Source organism: Hippocampus guttulatus, chromosome 9, assembly GCF_054856545.1.
Source record: "Hippocampus guttulatus isolate MCC_2025c chromosome 9, RoL_Hgut_1.0, whole genome shotgun sequence".
In the NCBI taxonomy this organism is placed as follows: domain Eukaryota; kingdom Metazoa; phylum Chordata; class Actinopteri; order Syngnathiformes; family Syngnathidae; genus Hippocampus; species Hippocampus guttulatus.
In genome coordinates, this window is record NC_141269.1 from 15,105,439 (window position 1) to 15,122,560 (window position 17,122).

Sequence of the window (17,122 nt, forward strand, 5' to 3'; positions counted from 1 at the left end):
ATTTGAGCCAAAATGGTCTTTGTGAGATCGGTTCACAATTGTTTTTCCCCCGTATAAAAGTTGTAATATGCCGTAAATGATTTGAAATGATAAAAAAAACGTATAAGATACGGGGAAAACGTACAAGTTGACAGGTATGCATCTTCCATCTGGCTGTAAAATGGATGGTCTCTGTCGTGGTAGCCATCCCTGAACACATCACAGTATGAGTTGCGAGAAAGCTGAAGAAGGGCCTTGGGATCACCCCGGAACTGTTTACATGTTATCTGATGTATATCATATGCTATTTACATGTTCCACAAAAATAGAAGAAGTGCACTGAAGGGGAGAAATGTTGTTTTATTTATGTATGGATTCTCTGAACACACATTACACGTGAAAGTGAATAGCTTTTAAATTTTAAATGTTCTGTAAAGCGCTTTGTCATAGCTGCAGCTGTTGTGAAAGCGCTATATAAATAAAGCTGTATTGTATTATATTGGATGATGTTTGTTTTAGAGTGATAATCTTGACCAGCACTTTTATATGAGGAAAAGAAAATCCATACAAGAAGTGCAATACGTTTTATCTAATTTTTGAACCCTATGGTAGTTTCTGAACAACACTTGATTTTTGGAGGGTGATCACGTTGTGCACTTGAAAAAAATCCAGACACGACATTGTCGGGGGAAATTTTGTTTCGTTAGTGTTGTCTTCTTTCTGAAAAAAAAAGGATAAAACATTCTATTTACTGTCAAACCTTAAGATAATTGATGACGGTTTTAATAATATGAAGAAACACTTAAAGGTCATAAAAACTAATTGAGATGTATCTATCCCATTATGCATCTACATTAATTATTAACCCGTATTGAGATTGATTTGGGCAATACTGGTGCTGTATTTAGTTTGTATGGATCAATACCAAAATATGAAATATGGCATGCTTCTAAATAAGTATATTCAAGTAGCTGTATCAGCAATAAGAAATTAATTTTCAAGTCATTGGCAATGCATCCATCGTACCCTTTTGGAAATTGCATACGCTCTTTGGGTGGCTGTGGAAGCTGTCACTCAGCATGGTTCTCTTCCTATTGGCATTGTCTCCTCTCCGCCGGCGTGGAGGTAAAGCGTGCTTCTCCTTTGGAATGGTTCATTTGTGGTCCTCTCCCTCACTGATCTGAAGACGATTCCGTCCACTGATTCCACCCCCTCCCGATGATAACTATCCTGACTGAGTCCTGATCAGCGGCGACTGGGGCAATATGGAACCAGAGGAAAAAAAATCGGAATTTAAATACGGTAAGAGTGGTTCATCTTTAACGCACTTTCCCCTCCCGTCTTTGTCTTTATAACCTAGAAGCGGGAGATACAATGACCGCAGTGGATGTTTTGGGTGTGGACCACATGGCACCTAATCGATGCGTACCTACTACCTAGGGGGTATCGTTATCCTCCACGACCTACAGCTTGCTTTTGACCTTTTTTAAAAACAATATAACGTGAAAGATTATACATTCACCTGAACTGTGAGCGCATTCGTGAATGTGTTTATGTGTTTTTCGCTGCGCATAGCTGCAGGTACATCAAGATGACACACCCCTGCTTGCTTCCATGGGAGCAAATTGTATCTGCAATCCTTTCATTACATTTGCATTCATTCAAACGATTCCAATTACTGTCTCAGACCACAGCGAATCAAACAATGTTTTGCTATCCTCGTCTGGGAAAGAGTTGCGTCCACATGGACATTACAAATCTCAAGTCTCAACCGAACTGGAGTCGCTATTATTGCACCCCCCCCCCCCCCCCCCCCCCAGCAGGTTGTTGTGTTCATGAATGACTCGGTCTGGTCTTGGTTGTCCAAACGCGTATACTCAGGTCGTGTGATACGTAAATCGACTCATCAGCCCCTGAAATGCAAGGTGGATTTCCTCTTCAGGGCAAGGGAGCTTTATTTATATATTTCATTCACAAGGTAACTCGTGTGCTTCACATAAATACAAGTACAGCATTCGTAAGCATTTACAAACAAAAGAGTGAAAGACATTTAATAGCAAAGTAAAGTAATCAAAAGTAGCTTACTAAAATTAAAAAAAACTAAAAAGTACAGTGCAAGAAAAAAATCGGATATTTTAATTTTAAAAATGCATTCAAGGGCCTGAATCACAGTTTTGGTGGGAGAATAAAAACTGTGTTTGTCTTGGATTTAAAAGCATTCACACACGGGCCTGAATTAACCTTCACTGTATAACAGCTACAGTAAATGCTGCTTCACTATGTTTGACTTGAACTGTGGGCTTCACTCATCGACCAGAATCTCCAGTGTTTATAAGGACCTCACTCTGTGTCGCATTTCGCGATTACCACTTTCTCCATGTAAACAGCTGGGTCAATATATCTCAATAATGTGCCTTTAGTGTCCTCATCAGAAACATTCATTCATCACAAATATTTGATACACGTTTTTTAATTGCATGTGCGTAATTTTGCCCCACAAACTGTACTGAGTAAGACTTTGGTTGAATGTCACCTCATTTTTAATGTCATTTTTGACACTGATAATCCTGTACAGGGGTGCGTGCACAGGGTGCTGGACCATATCCCATATGAAGAGCACTTCATATGGGACCAGAGGGACCAGATCAAGGACAGCTCAGAGACCCCTTATGATGAATAAGAAAAATGGTTACAGTTTTCCTTTGCCCAGATACGGGTTACTGGGGCCTCTTGGAGCCAGGCCTGGAGGTGGAGGTCGAATGCGAGTGTGGGCCTACATCCATGGGGTCCGGCCAAGCTCAGCCTGGAAGGGCAATGTGGGTACCCTTTCCCATGGGCTCACCACCTGTGGAAGGAGCCAAAAGGGTTGGGTGTGTAGTCAGCTGGGAGGTGGCCAAAGGCCACCTCCCAGCTGACTACACACAATGGAGCCTTGGCGGTCCAATATACCGTACTCTGTATAAATACCAGTATATACAGCCTGATTTACTAAGTTCCCAAATAATGGGCCCTAAATTCACGCTAACAGGTTGTGCATACTGTTAGTGGCTATGTTGCAATCTTTCACTAAGATCCCAAACAGCAGGCGATAAATTGAATGTTGCCTCCTTAACAAAGGGCACATGCTGTTAGTAACAAGTGGGTCAGCCATATTTATCAGAGGATTTTGTGGTGTAGGTATATCTGATGGTTTTCACCAAAGAACATCTGGTAGACCACCGCAAGCATCAAATGAACTCAACCCAACTCAATAGTATTCATAAACCATTTTAAAACACCAACCAAAAAAATGCAGTGCAAAGTAGTGCCCATTTTTAGCATGCAAAAGTTTGACTAATAAGACATTCCTGGATGATGAAGATGATGGCAGTCATGTGCAAGAAAAACCTTCATGTCAGGCTGATATTTTTCAAACATTCACAATCAAGCTAAATCCCTTAAAAGTCCATTGCAATCCTTGTCACTTGTGTGGATAGTTTATTTTGCAAAGTTTGACAGATGTTGGTGAAGTGTGGTTAAAGATGTTCTAACCCAGGGTGTCAAACTTACGAATGCGGGCCGGATCCGGCCCGCAAATGAGTTTAATCCGGCCCGCGAGATGATTATGTAAATCAGGGGTGTCAAACACACAGCCCGCGGGCCAGGACCGGCCCGCAAGGAGGTTCAATCAGGCCTGCGGGATAATTTAAAAGTGAAAAAAATGCATGAAAGACAGAATTAATATTTTTAATAAGGTGCAATTCATTGAGTATCCGCTAGGGGACACTGTTTTGATCAGAGAAGAAGACAACAGCAGCCTCAGTCGTCACTGAGACAGACCCATGACAGCAGACGCTATCAATAGCACTCTCACATTTACACATTTAATAGGACTCTCCTTAGTTTGTAAGGTGTAGGCAGGGATTACATTTAGATTTTATATGCACGTGTAAATGGTTTAAAAGTCCTTTCCTTATAAATATCGTTTAATCTTAAAGTGCATTACTAGATTTTTAAATACCAATTACTTCTTAAAGTTTGTACAATCAGTGGGATCAGTTGCAATGCATATATGTGAATGATAAAAGTAAATTGTACATTTCTCGAAGGAAATGTAAGGTGATTCATGAAATGTTTTGTAAAAGATATGTTCATTAAATTTCAACATTTTCCTAATGTTCTTGTGCTTCTTTAAACAAAGGAAAGACATATTGTTTTGGTTATTTATAGCAAAGTATGGTATAATTTTAATGGCCCGGGCCACTTGACATCTACCGAGGCCGTATGTGGCCCACCATGTGAAATGAGTTTGACACCCCTGTTCTAACCGGTTAACAGTGGGAACACTGCACTGCTTTGTCTTTTAGATGATGTGGACTCCTTGTTACGTCGAGGTGGCAAACAGAGGCTTAAGGGTTGAGTGTAAGATGATCATGTTCATCATCAATGATTGTCATCACACCTATATGATGAGCGCTAACGGTCACCGCTGTTATCATGACAAGTCTCTGGTCTTGAAATGACAACACGTCTTTAAGAAACGCCTCTGCTTTGTGATCATTTACACATCGTGTGACCTAATAAAGGTATTCATTTCACTCATGGAACAATTAAGACACCCTCACTACAGCTGACATTGGGACGGGAAAAGTGTACGGTCCCAGAAGTGAGACCCCAAACAAGAATTACCCAGAAATAACTGCCCAACAGGATACGAGAAGAACTGACGCGTGACAGTCATCAAGTGACAGAGAACTAACGGCATAATGTTACAGTTCAAAAAAAAAGGTATAACTGTGCATTTGCTTGATTTGTGTGTGCGAGTACTGAACCTTGTAAATGACGATTTAAGGCTGATGGCAGACAACAGCCATTGATGTGACAAGACATTGGACATTCAAGCACTTTGAGACCCTTTTTCTTTTTCAAATATATAGGTAAGATGAATTATGCTATGTGGGACACACTGAAATGGGTTCATTCTTTATCTTCTGTGCTTTGGTGGAGATGTTATGATGGTGTCTGGCACAATCTTCACAGGGACTCCCAAGGGAGCTATTTTTATTGCTAGGCTTGTTAGCCATAGGGCCCCTTTCTTTGTTTTGGATATTGTCAATACACATGCACACATTTAAACACAATCGATGCAGTACCCGGTAATTACAGTAGTGTGCTAATTTTCACAGAAAAGTGTTATTTGTCTGTGATCATGCTAATTGGGTCGCTGCTGTGATTCTGGTCTTTGATGTAGAAATCAGGGGTGTCAAACTCATTTTTGTTGCGGGCCACATTGTAGTTACGGTTTGCCTTGGAAAGCTGTTTTGAATTTTGGGAAATCTTTAATCACCTCCACATATTACATACACAGCGCACAACAAATTGATGGATAACTAGTTTTAAAATCAGAAGTCAAGAATAATGACGGTTATTGTGGATTACATGTGACAATTTGAAATTTTGGTTCAGACTTTAGCAAGCATCATGGAACTTGACATGCTTGATTTGCTTTCGCCGGCCACATAAAATGATGTGGCGGGCCAGATCTGGCCCCCGGGCCTTGACTTTGACACCTGTGATGTAGATGCTTTGCAATGAAATATACAGTGCTGGGCAAAAGTCCTTTACATAATTTTAATGAACTCTTAAGTTAAAGGTCTCTTAAGCTGGCCAAAATCAATCAACATCTATCCAAAATGTAGAACTTTTTTTTTTTTTTTGAATTCACAACGTCCTAATTCATAATCATGCAATATTACCTTTTCCTAAAGAGCCCATCTGACTAGCTGAAATGGGAGACACTTGAGAAACCAATTCTAGAAATGTAAATCCGAATTCTCAAATCAAAACAGGCATTTTGGCATGCCGGTGTTAATGCATTTAGCCTGTGTTGCTTCATGGACAGCTTCTATCTAAAAATCTCCCTGAATGTATGAACCCAATCCAACCAGTTTCCGAAGAATGAGTTATGATGGAAATACAGCTCAGGCCACAACCCAATTAAGTAGCTAAATCCAGACCTAATCAATCAATCCAGCCTCCTAATAAGTGAATATGACAATTCAACATGGCCCAATCATTTTAATTTAAGGTACTGTCCTTCATATCAACAAAATAAATAACAATTAAATGGAGTGGAACCCAACTCAGTTTCATTGCTCACACATGTATCTGTCCAATTGATAATTTACCAAGTGTGTAACTAATCCAAGTGAACTCAGTTAAAAATGAAAATGGCAAAATTTGCGACGGCTTTGCCGAATGGAAGCAACTACCGGTATTACAATTGCGACACTTTTGAAGAGTGAAATCAACAATCCTGATTTTCCAATGTACTCGAGATAGTGATGAATATCCATCCATCCATTTTCCGAACCGCTTGATCCTCACTAGGGTCGCGGGGGGTGCTGGAGCCCATCCCAGCTGTCTTCGGGCAGTAGGCGGGGGACACCCTGAATCGGTTGCCAGCCAATCGCAGGGCACACAGAGACGAACAACCATCCACGCTCACACTCACACCTAGGGACAATCTAGAGCGTTCAATCAGCCTGCCATGCATGTTTTTGGAATGTGGGAGGAAACCGGAGTACCCGGAGAAAACCATTGTTGCTTTTTCAATTTCAGGAGAGGTCAGGAAGTTTGACCCAGAGTTCAAGGGGCCCCTTCAAAACAGGTATGATTACTTTCAATCAGCAGTTCCATATTTTTATCCCCAAAGAATTGATGATCAACCACACGCTCTTCGTTCTCAGGGGATGCACGGATATCATATGCTGTTTGCTCTTCCTTCTTGCCCTGGTTGGCTACTTGGGTGTGGGAATTCTTGGTAAGGCCGACAAGCCATTAACTCATTCAATCCCAGCCATTTTCACTGAAGCAAGCCCCTCAACCCTAGCGTTTTACTGGATTTTGATTGATCTTGCAAGGCCCACAGAATATTTGGTCCTAATGCAATATAAACATGGAGCCTACCAAAATAAAGTTTGAACTCTCTTCTTTCAGCAGAAAAAATGTTGTTTCTATCTTTTTCCATTCTTCAGCAATTGGCATTATAAAATGGCTAAGTGTCACGAAAATGGCGATTCCTGGGCAAAAAATGGAGAAAAAGAGCTTTTTTTGTAAAAGCTTGCATTTCAAGCACGTGAGGCACCACTACCACCTACTGGTCACTTTTTTACATGATTTACAATGTAAACGGCTTATTCTAATGCACAGATTGCATCATCCCCTCCTCCTCTCTATGACGCAAAAAATAAAGGCTTAGACGTACAAGTACGTCTTTGGTAGGCGGGCCTAATTTTAAAAAGACGTACATCTTGTGGATTTAAAGAGTTAATGTAATATATAGATTTGGATGAACACTGTCGTGCCTTACTTTCCTTCTTCAAATCGGGCTCTTGCTGCCGTGTTTCAATTTAATTCCAGGTGTAATATTCACAATCTGTATTAAAAAAAACAACAAAAAAACTCATTAGTCAACACAGCGAGTCACTCATATGGTTTGATTGATGCATTTTTGGGGGCGGGAGGGTTAAGGAGGCGTGATTTGGGATTGGCAGTAATCAGGTTCTGGTGGGATATCAACCTGAACCCTATAATCCATCCACCCATCCATTTTCTGAACCCCTTTACCGTCACAAGGGTCACGGAGATGCTGGAACCTATCCCAGCCGTCTTCTGGCAGTAGGCGGGGGACACCCTGAACCGGTTGTCAGCCATTCGCAGGGCACACAGAGACAAACAACCATTCGCGCTCACACTCACCTAGGGACAATTTAGAGTGTTCAATCGGCCTGGTATGCATGTTTTTAGAATGTGGGAGGAAACCAGAGTACCCGGAGAAAACCCACACAGGGCCGGGGAGAACATGCAAACTCCACACAAGAAAGCCAGAGTAGGAAGTACCTCTGCACTGTGAGGTCGACTTGCTAACCACTGGACTACCCCAACCCTTTAATAAACATTTTAAATTTTTTAAATCAATCAGTGTTTTTCACAAACTAGGTATTTCATATTGCTAGGACTTGGTTTGTATTTGGATCTTACAACACTCTTTTAAGTGTTACAAATGTGGGTGGTAGAGAGTGAGCCACATGTTGGAATGGTCAAACCTTGGTTTGTTTTTGTATGTCCTAATTTGTTTTGAATTTGTTACGATTCTATTTGTCTTTCCATTAAGCCTGGTCCCAGGGTGACCCCCGGAAAATCCTCTATCCCACTGACAGCAGAGGGAACTTCTGTGGGCAAAAAGGAACAGAGCAGGAGTGAGTCATTGGACAGGTAATAGCGGAACGTAATGGTGCAGTCAATAATACATGTTGCTCTTCTCTACATATACAGGGACAAGCATCTGCTGTTTTACTTCAATATTCTGGCGTGTGCCAATCCCGTGGTGTTGGTTGAGCTCCAGTGTCCCACAACGCAGGTCACTGACACGACAAATGACTTTTTCTAAATGGTCACAATGGTTTTTAATCTGCTTTTTTCCATCTCCTGTTCCAGATATGTGTAAATCGCTGTCCTAACAAACATCTCACGTTGCAAGAAGCCCAGACTAATTCAAAAGATCGGGAATATTTCACAAGGTTTTGCAAGCCAGGTGTAGAAAATGTCAAGGTATAACATGCACAAACTTTATCGCAGAGCCATTTTTTTTTTGTTTTCATAAATGACTTTAGTTTGTGCATTTTTTTGTTGAAAAAAAAATCCTCAAAAATGATCCATTTGTGGTACACATGATCTGAGGCGGTTCTAAATTTGTTTAGAGTAAGCACAATTGTAAGTACGAATATATTCACGTGTCAAATGTGGAGATGCGCCGTTTGTGAATGAGGCCCAATGTGTGGTTTGTTTTCATGACATCATGTAATTGCTATGATAGGCTTTTCTCAGGATTGACAGGTTTTGCTATTTGTACTCAAATGATACTGTGTATCAAATATCGTGTCAAACTTCACTCAAGGGCTTTTTCTGTTTTTTTGTTTTTTTAGACTACGCATGCGAAGAGGGAGTACTGCCCTACTGTGATCTTGGCCAGCAAAGTCTGTGAGTGTCAAGCGTGTCTCATCCTCGGAATACATGAACAACATCGTGATGTCACATGTTACAAGTGTGTTCTTATGCTCCTTTTGTAGTTGCACGTCGCTGCATTCCTTCCCTGTCAAAGTTAGATGATGGCACAATTGTCGTGGGCAATGAGAGCTCGGTTCAAGTTGGCGATGAAAAGGTTTCCGCCGGCGAAGTATACAATGCGACCAGGTGAGTCTTTTTCACAATAATAGTCACATATAATCTGGTAATATTACCCACATGGAATTGACGAGATTTTAAAGGTATCGCATGCTAATAATGTATTTGTCGCCACTAACAAGCGTTCTGTGTGATCACTTCAGAAGAAACCGCAACCATTCATTATTGTGCTAATGCTACATTTTGTAACTGGTTTTAATGTCATTACATTTGAATTATTGTGCTTTCCTTCCAGGAAGGCCAACATGCGTCTTGAAGCTCGCCAGTTGGCCATGAAAATCTTTGAGGATTACACTCAGTCCTGGCACTATATCGTGATGTAAGGACATGTGAATGACACAGAAATGCATGAAATTGATCAAAGTGTAGCCATGTCAGGAAAAAAAAAGAAACGCCTCTCTGGCTACATTTTCTAAATGCAAATACGGTATACTGTGACCCTCAAATTTGTGCACTTTGATATCTGCCATCTCAAGAGCTCTGACGGTAGCGACGGTTAGCAGCTGGCTCTTCATAGTTCTGCTACGCTTCCTGGCTGGCATCATGGTCTGGATCATGATTGCCATGGTCATTGTAGTCATAGCCTACGGTAAATCTCCTTTTTGCCTCTTAAGAATGTGACTCCAAACAGCATTTGTGCCTCAGTTACCATGGTTCTGCTTTTATGTAGCACCGAGAATGTAAAAGGGAATAAACATTGGGTGTGTCCTTAGGTGCGCTACATTGTTATCTACGGTATCAAAGTCTGATTGGGGACACTTCCGCTGATGTGACCATCCGTGAACTGGGAATGCAGAGTGACATCACGATCTACCTTGAGATCCGACAAACTTGGTTCATATTCAGTACGCTCCAGAATGCGCCACTTATACTCAAGTCACCCAGCTAGTGTATTGAGACTGTTTTAATTCCTTCCGCTTTTGCAGCAATCACCCTCATCGTTGTGGAGTTCCTCGTCATCGTGACTCTCATCTTCCTTAGGAAGAGGATCTTGATCGCCGTCTGCCTCATCAAAGAGTCCAGCAGGTCAGCCTCCTTTCAGGCCACTCATCCTTCATCAGTACGTCATTTCCATCAGTTCCGTCATCTTTACAGTTTCTCACCACTCTGATCAAGTGGGGTTGCATGCCGGGAGGCGCGTTGTTTGAAGCTAAAACTTTGCTCCTTTGCCTATTTCGCCATGATAGGCCAAAATGAACTTTTGGTGGTACCCACAGCCATCGAGAACGTATGTACATGCTATGTCATACGTCTCACTTATGCGCAGAACAAGCAGACACATGACCTCATAAAAACATCAACACATCGTTTGGTGAAATAGCGGGACAATATCATTGCGGTCTGTCGGACCAAGAGGTACACAACACAGCCAGTTTCTTCCTTTCCCCAAACGGGACGGAGACAAAAAGGAAAAAGGAGCAGCTTGGAAGTTGTGAGTTGAAAGCATTGTTTACAGCTGTTGGAACTGTCAACCAAAGTAACCATTTAGCAAACAACATAATCATATCGCTCACCAGATTGATTAGGGATGGTCAAATTTGGGTTTTTTTTGTCTGTTGGAGGGCAAGGAGCACTTCCTACTGTCCAGTCAAGGCAACGCCGGTGTAGTCACTCACCTGAACAACACATGAAACCCGTGTTGCGATAGTTCCCGTTTTGGTCTGAATGTTTCGTTACGGTTTAACTCGTTTCGAGATTAACTGGCTGCCAATTGCAGCTGCGGCTGTGTCGATGTCAGTCCAGTAATTATGGTTCCTGTTTGAAGATTCGTCGTGATGTAAATAGTTTATCGATATAACTTCAATCAACTCATCTTGCTATATGTTAGCATACCGACCGTTAGCATTTGAGGTATTCCTTCAAAAAAAAAAAAAAAATAGACCTGACCACAGGCAGACAATCCTTCTCGCACTGCCTCCCTGCTTTTTGTACTCAGCTTGATGATGAATTTGATGATTTACTTGAAAAAAAATATTTTCAGGGCACTTGGACATGTGACATCATCATTATTCTACCCATTGCTGACTTCTTTCCTCCTGGCAGTGGTGATAGCTTACTGGGCGGTCACTGCAGTGTATCCTTTCACTTCAGATAGTAATCAGGGATGCAGACTTTCCTCCTGTTTCTTTGTCCACTGGGTTATTTTTGTCACCTTAATATCTTTGCCATTCAGATATCTCGCTACATCTAATGCTGAAGTGTACCACGTAGTAGCCAATGAGAATTGTACACACCGTTTTCACACATGCGATCCCAAGGTGATGAACCAATCTCCGCCTCATCACGTCTTCTGTGTTTCTAGCGTGAAACATGTTCACATATCGTTTATCCACAGACATTCGCCACATCTGATGTGAAGCGAGATTGTCCTAAAGCGGAGTGTAATTTTGCCTACTACGGCGGGGACACCCTGTACCACAAATACCTCATCGTGTTCCAGTTTTACAACGTCTTCCTCTTCTTCTGGTGTTGCAACTTTGTGACGGCTTTGGGACAGGTCACTCTGGCTGGGGCCTTTGCCTCATATTACTGGGCCTTTAAGAAGCCCGACGATATGCCCCTCAGCCCTGTCTTGTCGTCTCTGGCACGAACTCTCAAGTGAGAAGACGGATTTGTGAAGATGATCACTTACAGCAGATTTGTATTTGAGACGAATTTTCTTTGCCTGCCAGATATCACACAGGCTCAGTGGCATTTGGCTCATTGATCCTGTCGGTGATCCAGATCATCAGGGTTCTTTTGGAGTACCTTGATCAAAAGCTGCAAGGTACTATTTAAAGCAAATGGATATGAATATTAACGACTTTTACACACTGCATCCAGGATTCTCAGTTTGCCCCGCCTCCCCACTGAAAAAAACAACAACTTCAGTACTTCACATCAAGTACCAAAATGAACTAAATATTTCAGGCCTCGTTAGAAGCCTAGTTCGTCGAGGATAGTACATCGAATATAGATGCCTGACTCCCACCAAAGTGCTTACTGAGTGATTCTTCCACCTCCTTCAGGTGCCAGAAACAAGTATACTAAATTCTTGCTGCAGTGCATGAAGTGTTTCTTCTGGTGTCTGGAGACATGCATCAAGTTCCTCAACAGAAATGCTTACATTATGGTGAGTTTCCACAAGTACAGATAACCTTGGAGTGGAGAAATGTTAGTATCCTAATTCAAGTCTTATGATTTTATGTCTGTCAAGATTGCCATCTATGGGAAAAGTTTCTGTACGTCAGCTCAAGATGCCTTCATGCTTCTGTTGAGGAACATTGTCAGGTTGGAAATCATTTATTATATGCTTTTGCTCTCACTGGAAACAAAATGCTTCCTTTCCAAATATGTTGTTTTGACACCACTCATACCACCAAATCATGAGAAATGTCATATACAGTCAAACCTCGGTTTTTGTCTATAATCCGTTCCAGAAGGCTGTTCGAAAACCGAAATTGTTAGAAAACCGAAACCACGCACTTTTTAAAATATAAATGTTGACTGAACACGTCTGCTCGCAATGGAAAGCAACACGAAGCGTCACTTCCTCGTCTACCTGAGGAAGCGTCACTTCCTCGTGTAAGGAAGGGGGAGGAGTCAAATGGTGCATTCAAGTGCACTCAGGTTATTCGAGAACCGAAATTTGTTCGTCATCTGAGGCATAAAAAAATCGAAATTTTTGGTCGAAAACCGACTTGGACGAGAACCGAGACGTTCGAAAACCGAGGTTTGACTGTACTCCCTCCGTCACTCATGTAACACTGCAGAAAAAATATGCAAACATTTCAATAAGGCACTTACCTATCCCCACATGGAAACATTCACACTCCCATTCACCCCTTTCGACAAAGTTGTCTTCAGTGAACCAAATATCCGAGCCAATGTGGCGTCCAAGTGCGCTGAGAGCGGCAGTGGGTCAAGGCAATTTACTCTTATGCATTGCATTGCTTTCAACACAGGGTGGCTGTCTTGGACAAAGTGACTGACTTCCTGTTGTTCCTTGGGAAACTGCTCATTGTTGGAGTTATTGGTAAGAATGCTCTCACATCTCTCAAAGGTATCTTATATAATTCATGTGTCCATTTTTTTTCTGTGCAGGAATCATATCTTTCTTCTTTTTTACTGGAAAAACGGATTCTCCTCAGTACTCCCCTCCTAATTTGAACTACTACTGGGTGCCAATCATGGTGAGACATATAAAAAAATTTTTTTTTTTAAATCTCTCTCAACGAAAATCTTGATGTGGCTTCCACATTTTTCGTTTGTGGAATAATTGTGAGGATGGCTACAATCTAGGACAGTGGTAATTAACCATTGTCAGTTTGTCACCCTGGGACCCAGATTTCATTGTTTTGGAGAGCCGCGGCCTGCTTGTGCCTAAAAATAGCCTCGTACAACACATTTGTAGTACCAGTATTATATTTGAGTTCCAATAGCCATTTAAGATGAATCTGATGTCCCGTCAACAGCATATCGCTCACTATGACGTCACCCGCTCTGACGTCTGCTAACCAGAGGCTGAGCAGCATTGTGTTGGGAGTAAACGAGTGACGAAAGCATGACACAGCTCCTCTTCCTGCCACCTACGTGATTATGTGTCATGTAAGAATTTGGTGCACCTTTACGATGTAGCAACAAATCCAAAAACAAAAACATCCAAAAAAGAATATAATCCGTTTTTTTAACTAGCTGTCGCTTTTGGGTCCTGACCCACAAGTTGAGAATCACTGATCGAGAATCCAGTAAATGTAATAAGATCTGATCTATTTTTTTTGTGTGTGTCGTTGATGCTACGAGTCCCAGAATGTACAGCAAAAGCTTCCGCGTGCAGTCTCCTCCAAAAGTATTGGAACGGCAAGGTCAATTCCTTTGTTAATGTTGTGTAATGAAGACATTTTGGTTTCAGATCATGATCAAAAGATGAATATGAGACTAAAGTTTAGAAGTCCAGCTTTCATTTCATGGCATTAACATCTAAATGTGTACGGTAGACCACAAAAATCGAAGGAATCGATCTAGCGTTTCTAATACGGTACTTTCGGAGGGAACTGCTTATTGTAGTGCTCATGGAGCTTGTTTGAATACTCTTTGAAGTCTTTTTTTTATCTGTGGCGCTGAGTGCTTGATGTAGGTTTTTTCCCCTCCTTCAATTAGACAAATATAATTGGATCCTACTTCATTGCCCATGGCTTCTTCAGTGTGTACTCTATGTGCGTTGACACACTCTTCCTCTGCTTCTGTGAGTATTTTTCATTCCTCCTTGCCCTGTTGTGCTATTTCCTATTTATGAACTGTTCTTCGTCAAAAACTGAGCTGCTAGTTTCTTTCATTTTCATGTTTTCATTTTTTTTTTTTTACCCCCCATTTACCTCAAACCCACTTCACCTAACTGCACTTGCTGTAAAGGTGAGGACTTGGAAAGAAACGACGGCACCCCTGGAAGGCCTTACTACATGTCCCCCGAGCTGCGTGATCTCATCGGTTTAGGGAAGAGGTCTGAGGGAGACGGAGACGATGCAAACCAAGCAGGTGCGGGGGAAGAGGAAACTGTTCAAGTGGAAGAAGGCCAGGTTGAACTGAAACTGGAGTCACAAGTCTCTCACTGGTATGTGGACGACGAACCTCTGCAAGCGGATTATGACGAATTGACGGAGAAGAAGGCGAGACGGTACGAGACACAGGCGCAAGCGTACAAGACCGAGAACCAAACGCAGGAGACCAAGGGGCAAGCAGTCAGTAAAAAAGGCGCGTTGGAAGAGGAGCAAGCAGGGACGGCAGTGGTAATGAGGCCGCAGCAGCAGTTGCGGTCGGAGGCACCTCCGAATGTGGAGACGAATGAGGAGAATCGTCGGAGAGCTGAAGAATCCAAGTGAACAGAGGAGGAGAATGAAAGAACCTCAATAATTACAATGTTGTGGCTCTAAAAATAAATGTACAGCAAGATTTGGTAACCCGGAGGAGGTTGCTGCTCTAAGTCTTGGGCCCAGTGTTGTCTATAATGCTTAAAAATGGGGTTGTTCTTAGAACAGCGTTGGTTTGAACGTGTCGAGAGAATGCGTATGCCGTGTCTGTATCGTATCGTTTTACATTTTTTAAAATGATACCAGCAGAATCGCGCATGTGAATTGAATATGCTTTTTTCTTTTGATCTGATCTTTCCGCAGTAATGTCTAAGATTCTTGGCTTCATTCTTGTAAAGAGACCCACACCATGTACCGTGTTTTACTGCCAAGTATTTGCCTTGACACTGGACTGGCGTTAAGTGCTGTGATTTGTGGCTCTATAACGCCGCCATTGTGACATCTTGGACTGCTAACCTCCCCTCGCCTGCCTTTCTCTGGCCTTATCCTCCTCTTAATGTGCCGCATGATGGAGACATGTTCACACTGCGGGGCATGAAACCCAATTCACACTTGAGGTTCTATCCGATCTTTTAAATGCTCACAATCCAACTTTGCAAAAAAACATTTTTTTTAAATCACCTTGATCAACAGATGTCAACTTTCCAGCATTTGCTGATTGCATTCCATATTGTTTGGTTTTGGTCATGATTAAAGATTATTGCATTTTGGTAACATTGGTTGCGATTAAGGATGGGTGTTCAGATTTTATCAGGACTACTATAAGAATACAGGTTACCAATCTGGTGCCTTAACAGTATTGTTCTTCAGTATTAGAAACCTTCCAAAATGATTCGAACTCTCACTGCTTTTTGGAGTGAATGTACTTGCACCTACAATGACGTGAATGTGAAATTTGAATATTTTTTTTTAAGAACAAATCACTATTACATTGTTAAGCATTATAATGTACAATGTAAAGTAAATTGTGTTGAGAAAGGAGGCTGAAAACATGCATTTGGGCTGCAAAATGCACTTCTGTCAGGTGAGATGCACATTTACTGTGTTGAGATTGCATGTGGTCCCCCTTCCATTTTAATGATTGCACTTGTGACAATGAGCCTTGAGCAACGACATCATCCCTCCGCCCCTCCAGTTTCAGACCAAGAATAACGGTTGCATTGGGTGTAAAGCGATTACTTTCGTTGCAACAGAGCTAAACCAATGTAAGTGACAGTTTGCACTGTGTACATTTTTAAAACCTCTCTCGGATCCCGAAAGCAAAACTTGCAGCCCGAGCTCACTAGCAAGTGAGATGATGCCCAGTTGCCGCCATTGATGAACAATTTCCGATGCCAGTCTTAAAGTAAACAACTACAAAGTATAATTCTCAACTAACTGTCCGTCTTGTTTGGATGTACAGTACAGCAATACGAAAATAAATCCATTTACAATCAACCACGAAAGGTGAAGGTCATCTTTATTGTCAACTATGCTCTATGTACAACATACAGTACAGATGAATTTTTTCCTCTCAATCCTCAGTGCACACATGCATGTCAATTATAATAGAAGAAAACGAAGATACAATTTTGTTTCAATTGGCTTTTGTTTTTTGAAGCATTGATTTCATTAGCCAAAAGGTGTTTTTTGTTTTTGTCAACCGATAACCTTTTGCACCACAAAATCCCTCACTGCTGTTCAAAATGGTATAACAAAGAACTGCCTGAAAATGAAAGGGTCCGCTTTTCTGTGACAAATGTGACAGGTACGGTCGTCTCATAAAACTGTTTAGCACTACATGTACATTTTAACAATTTATGTTCTCGAACTTGTTGAAATAAACACTGGCTGTGATCTCATGAGTGCATTCAGTTGTTATTTTGATTTTTGATCAAATACGATGTTAATATTGATGTTGGAGGGAATGGTAAGCTGTTTAATGTGTATGTGAGGGCACAAAGCTGTGAGTCGGACAGGCTTCTCTGCAGCACTGAGGTGCCACAGGGGACTGTCCTGGCTCCATTCCTGTTCACCCTCTACACCTCGGACTTCAGATAGATCACTCCAACCTGCCACCTTCAGAAGTTCTC

At 41.7% G+C, this 17,122-nt stretch overlaps 1 protein-coding gene across 1 annotated transcript; it reads left to right on the forward strand.

Annotated features, from left to right (window-relative positions):
* Positions 1-1,116: 1,116 nt before the first annotated feature.
* Positions 1,117-16,891, forward strand: LOC147200517 (choline transporter-like protein 2). The gene is made up of 22 exons (XM_086120725.1): positions 1,117-1,281; positions 6,580-6,628; positions 6,708-6,781; positions 8,135-8,219; positions 8,296-8,380; positions 8,458-8,571; positions 8,946-9,000; positions 9,090-9,213; positions 9,440-9,523; positions 9,681-9,793; positions 9,918-10,049; positions 10,131-10,230; positions 11,186-11,278; positions 11,378-11,462; positions 11,540-11,802; positions 11,877-11,971; positions 12,213-12,316; positions 12,401-12,474; positions 13,149-13,219; positions 13,288-13,376; positions 14,344-14,428; positions 14,596-16,891. Exons 1-22 carry the CDS (start codon positions 1,245-1,247, stop codon positions 15,060-15,062), a joined length of 2,478 nt encoding a protein of 825 aa, XP_085976851.1. The 5' UTR covers positions 1,117-1,244; the 3' UTR covers positions 15,063-16,891.
* The last annotated feature ends 231 nt before the right edge of the window (positions 16,892-17,122 follow it).

Excerpts from the sequence above, each read along its gene's own strand:
- LOC147200517 (XM_086120725.1), top strand. The coding sequence starts at position 1,245 with ATGGAACCAGAGGAAAAAAAATCGGAATTTAAATACG. Across the intron at positions 8,572-8,945 it reads CAGGTGTAGAAAATGTCAAG|ACTACGCATGCGAAGAGGGA; the intron begins GTATAACATGCA and ends TTGTTTTTTTAG. Across the intron at positions 9,524-9,680 it reads TCCTGGCACTATATCGTGAT|AGCTCTGACGGTAGCGACGG; the intron begins GTAAGGACATGT and ends TGCCATCTCAAG.